Source organism: Rhizophagus irregularis, chromosome 28, assembly GCF_026210795.1.
Source record: "Rhizophagus irregularis chromosome 28, complete sequence".
Classification (NCBI taxonomy): domain Eukaryota; kingdom Fungi; phylum Glomeromycota; class Glomeromycetes; order Glomerales; family Glomeraceae; genus Rhizophagus; species Rhizophagus irregularis.
This window is the reverse complement of record NC_089456.1, coordinates 2,091,222-2,094,709: the sequence shown is the minus strand read 5'-3', so window position 1 is coordinate 2,094,709 and position 3,488 is coordinate 2,091,222. Positions and strand designations below refer to the sequence as shown.

General features: G+C 24.8%; 1 protein-coding gene across 1 annotated transcript; it reads right to left on the bottom strand.

Moving 5' to 3' along the window:
* Nucleotides 1–204: 204 nt before the first annotated feature.
* Nucleotides 205–1,731, bottom strand: OCT59_019096 (uncharacterized protein; the record flags this gene model as incomplete). The annotated part of the gene is made up of 1 exon (XM_025332946.2): nt 205–1,731. The coding sequence occupies one exon, from the start codon at nt 1,729–1,731 to the stop codon at nt 205–207; it is 1,527 nt and encodes a 508-aa protein (XP_025165002.1).
* Between the last annotated feature and the right edge of the window lie 1,757 nt (nt 1,732–3,488).

Below are 3,488 nucleotides of genomic sequence, written 5' to 3'. Positions count from 1 at the left end.
TTAATCAAATCGGTCCACTAAGATCAACATTCTCCCCAATTATGCGGAGGACAGATTGCGTGAGAATTGAATATTTACATTGTAGATAAATTGCAAAGTATAAAATAAAACATGTCAAATTATAGTATAAACTAATAAAAATTTTGGGTTTTTATTTATAATGATGAATGTTAATATATAATAATTTAAATCGCTATCAAATAATTAATAAAGCTCCTTCATATAATTATAAGAATAAATAAATATGGCATAATAATATTGTAATTTAATATTATATAACTCAAATTCCTTTGCTTCATTTTCAAAACGACGTAATTCACCATCATTAGAATTCCTTATAGCCAAATATTTGACTCTTTTTTCCTTCATAATAAATTCCTTTATACAATGTAAAATATCATCACTACCTTTTTGATTTATTAACAATTTCTTAATAAAAGTTCCTTGAGAATTTCTTAAGAAAACTTTAAAATCATTTACTTTAAAGTAAAGAACTAAATTTAAATATTCTAATTTAGGAGGAAGGATTTGTCCTAAATTTTGTAATAATATTGAATTAGATTCGATATTACCATTTTGATAATCTACACCGATCGAAAGATAATTAAGATTTTGTTTAATATTTTCAATTAAATTGAATATTAGAGAAGTAAAATGATTTTCAAATCCATATATATCAAGAAATTTGATATTTTTACAATATTTTGTAATTAATTCTAATAATCTTTGTTCATCATAATTAAGTTCACATTCAAAATTCTCTAAATAATCACCAGATTTTTGTAACAATAATGGTAATAATTCAATTCGTAATTTCTCATTTATAAATAAAGATTTTAATTTAAATGGTTTAGGTAAATTAATAATTTTTTGAATAAAACTATTTAAAGAATAACAAAAAAAGATATGAACAGATTCTAAAACATTTAATTGTTCAAATAATATATCTATATTAAATATACTCCCAAAATTGATATGATAAAACATGATAGTATTTAAAGTATTTGAACAATTAGAATTTTTTGATAACAATAATGATTGATATAAAGGTAAATAATTATGACATAATAAAATTATTTTAAGATTTTGATGTGTATCAATTATTTGTGATATACGATTTTTAAGCAACATATCTTCATTATCAAATGAACTATGAGTACTAGTACAAAATTTTAAATTTTTAATATTATGAATGAAATTTGTACCATTTTGTAAAATTAATTCAAAAATATCATTAAAATAGGAACAATAATAACGATGATCGCTAATATCAATATCAAGTGTATGTAAAGTTACTTCATTTTCAATAAATATTTTAAATAATGATATACTAATTAATTTCATAAATTCAGTTTTTGAATATTTATATGTATCATATATAAAATATCTTTCAGGTTTTAAGGTTCTAATAGCATTTCTAGACCATATTTCAACACAAATCATAAATTTCCATATATTTAAATATTTTAAAAAACTAGGATAATTGAACAGTGTGTTTGAAGGCTTTGTTTCAAAATCATCATTTAAACTAAGTAAGTAAATTTCAATAAATTTGTAATTTTTTGTAGGAATTGAAAAAGGATTTTCCCATAATAATGGAATCGCTAAACGACACCATAATCTGTTAACTAAAATGCATGAATGTAAAGTTGAAAAATCATCCAGTAAATATTTTATAATATCATATGTTAATTCAGGTAAGTCTCCTGATAATATTTTTGAACATGCCATATTATAAGCGAAGAGAAAAAAGAGGAGGGGTATTTATTTACTATGGTGTGATGATGTCGACCATATAATAATTTTCGGAACGGTGATTCCGATAGTGTTTCACAGATTCATTTTAACTAATGTGTGTAACGTGACTAATGATTAGATTTATTAGAGAATATTCAATTAGGCGCGGTGGTGCATAATGGAAAAATGTCCCGAAATCACGTGACTTCTTCATACTGACGGAGGAATTTTTTAGTATTTCCAGCGTAACCTAAAGAAAAGATGTTGAAATAGGTGTGGCACATATTTGGCAGATACGGGCGTTACGAATAGGATTTTTGTTACAAAAAAATTCACAAGCCCCACAGATACATCTGAAAAATTGAAAAATGGAAGTGTAAAAGTCACGTGATTTTCAGACTTTTTTAGGTTACGCTGGGAAATTGCTTAGTAAATTATGGTGCTACTATATTAATTTTAATTAACAGGATATTAAACAAAGAAAAAAAACTTAAATTACGAACTAACAAAAATTGGAAAAAAAATTGATCAATTCGAACCAATATTTTATCAACAATTTTCATTCTAATCAAGAAAGGCTTAGTTTCATTTCCAATAATAGTCTAAAAAAAGATAGTACTTTACTTAATAAAGTCATATTGGCAAACCTATGACGAAATGAATTTCCGAAATGATCAACAAAATTTTTTAGTATGCAGGTCACGCGGTAAAAGTCAAATATTGCAGTCACGTGCTCAGATCAGGGTTTTTACCTATTGAAGAGAATAAATATTACTCCATATAGATTAAATAATTATATAAGAGAAAAAATAAAAATAAGCATAAATCCACGCTCATGAATATACCTAACGAAATAGAAATGTCAACATTATAAAAACAAAATATAATTTTGGTGGTTAAAACATGTTACGAACAAGGTAAGGTCTCACCAATTTAAAAGTTCGTTTCCACTGTTGGTCAAAAACCATGAAATAATCAACAGTAAAACCATAGTGTCACATGGTAATGTGACATTATTGTCATATAGCACAATCTATACATTTTTTTTTTACGCTTTTCTTTTGAAATTTTATTTCCATTTTTACTGTTGATTATTTTTCCTCTTAAATTTTCTTTCCAGCGTTATGTTAAGCATACTTTCAAATTGGTGAGACCTAACCAGTATAATATTGTCATATTTAGTTGTGATGAAGAGTTAGCAATAAAAAAGAGGCTCAAATCAATAAATTATACGTTATTAACAATATTTTAGAATAATTAAGAACTGAATTTGACAATAATAGGTTTAAAAAACTATTGTATTTTTTGTAGGATTAAAAGACATATATGACAATATAATAATAAAGAGAATATTAATAATAATTACATTATTTTTTTGAAAAATTTTTTCGTGGCCAAAGAGAATAACAAATGGAAAAAATACCAAAATGAAGAGACAATGAATATAGGAAGGATATAGAAATAACAAAAGAAGATATAGGACATCTGTATGGAAAATTTAAATTTAACAGAAGCTACAGAGACCTTATTTGGACTTTTAAAGTCAATGAGATGACGGAACAAGAAATGATATAAGAGAGTTTAATAGAATTCGAAAGTGAGAGGAAGAAGAACTTGGGATTATTAAGTCTATAGGGGGTTAATATGTATACTAGATCGTACAAGAAACTCAAATATTCTCTCAGGCCAGGACTAAGGGGAATTTATAAAATCAAGAGAAACTATGGAATCAAAGATTTAATATTAATATT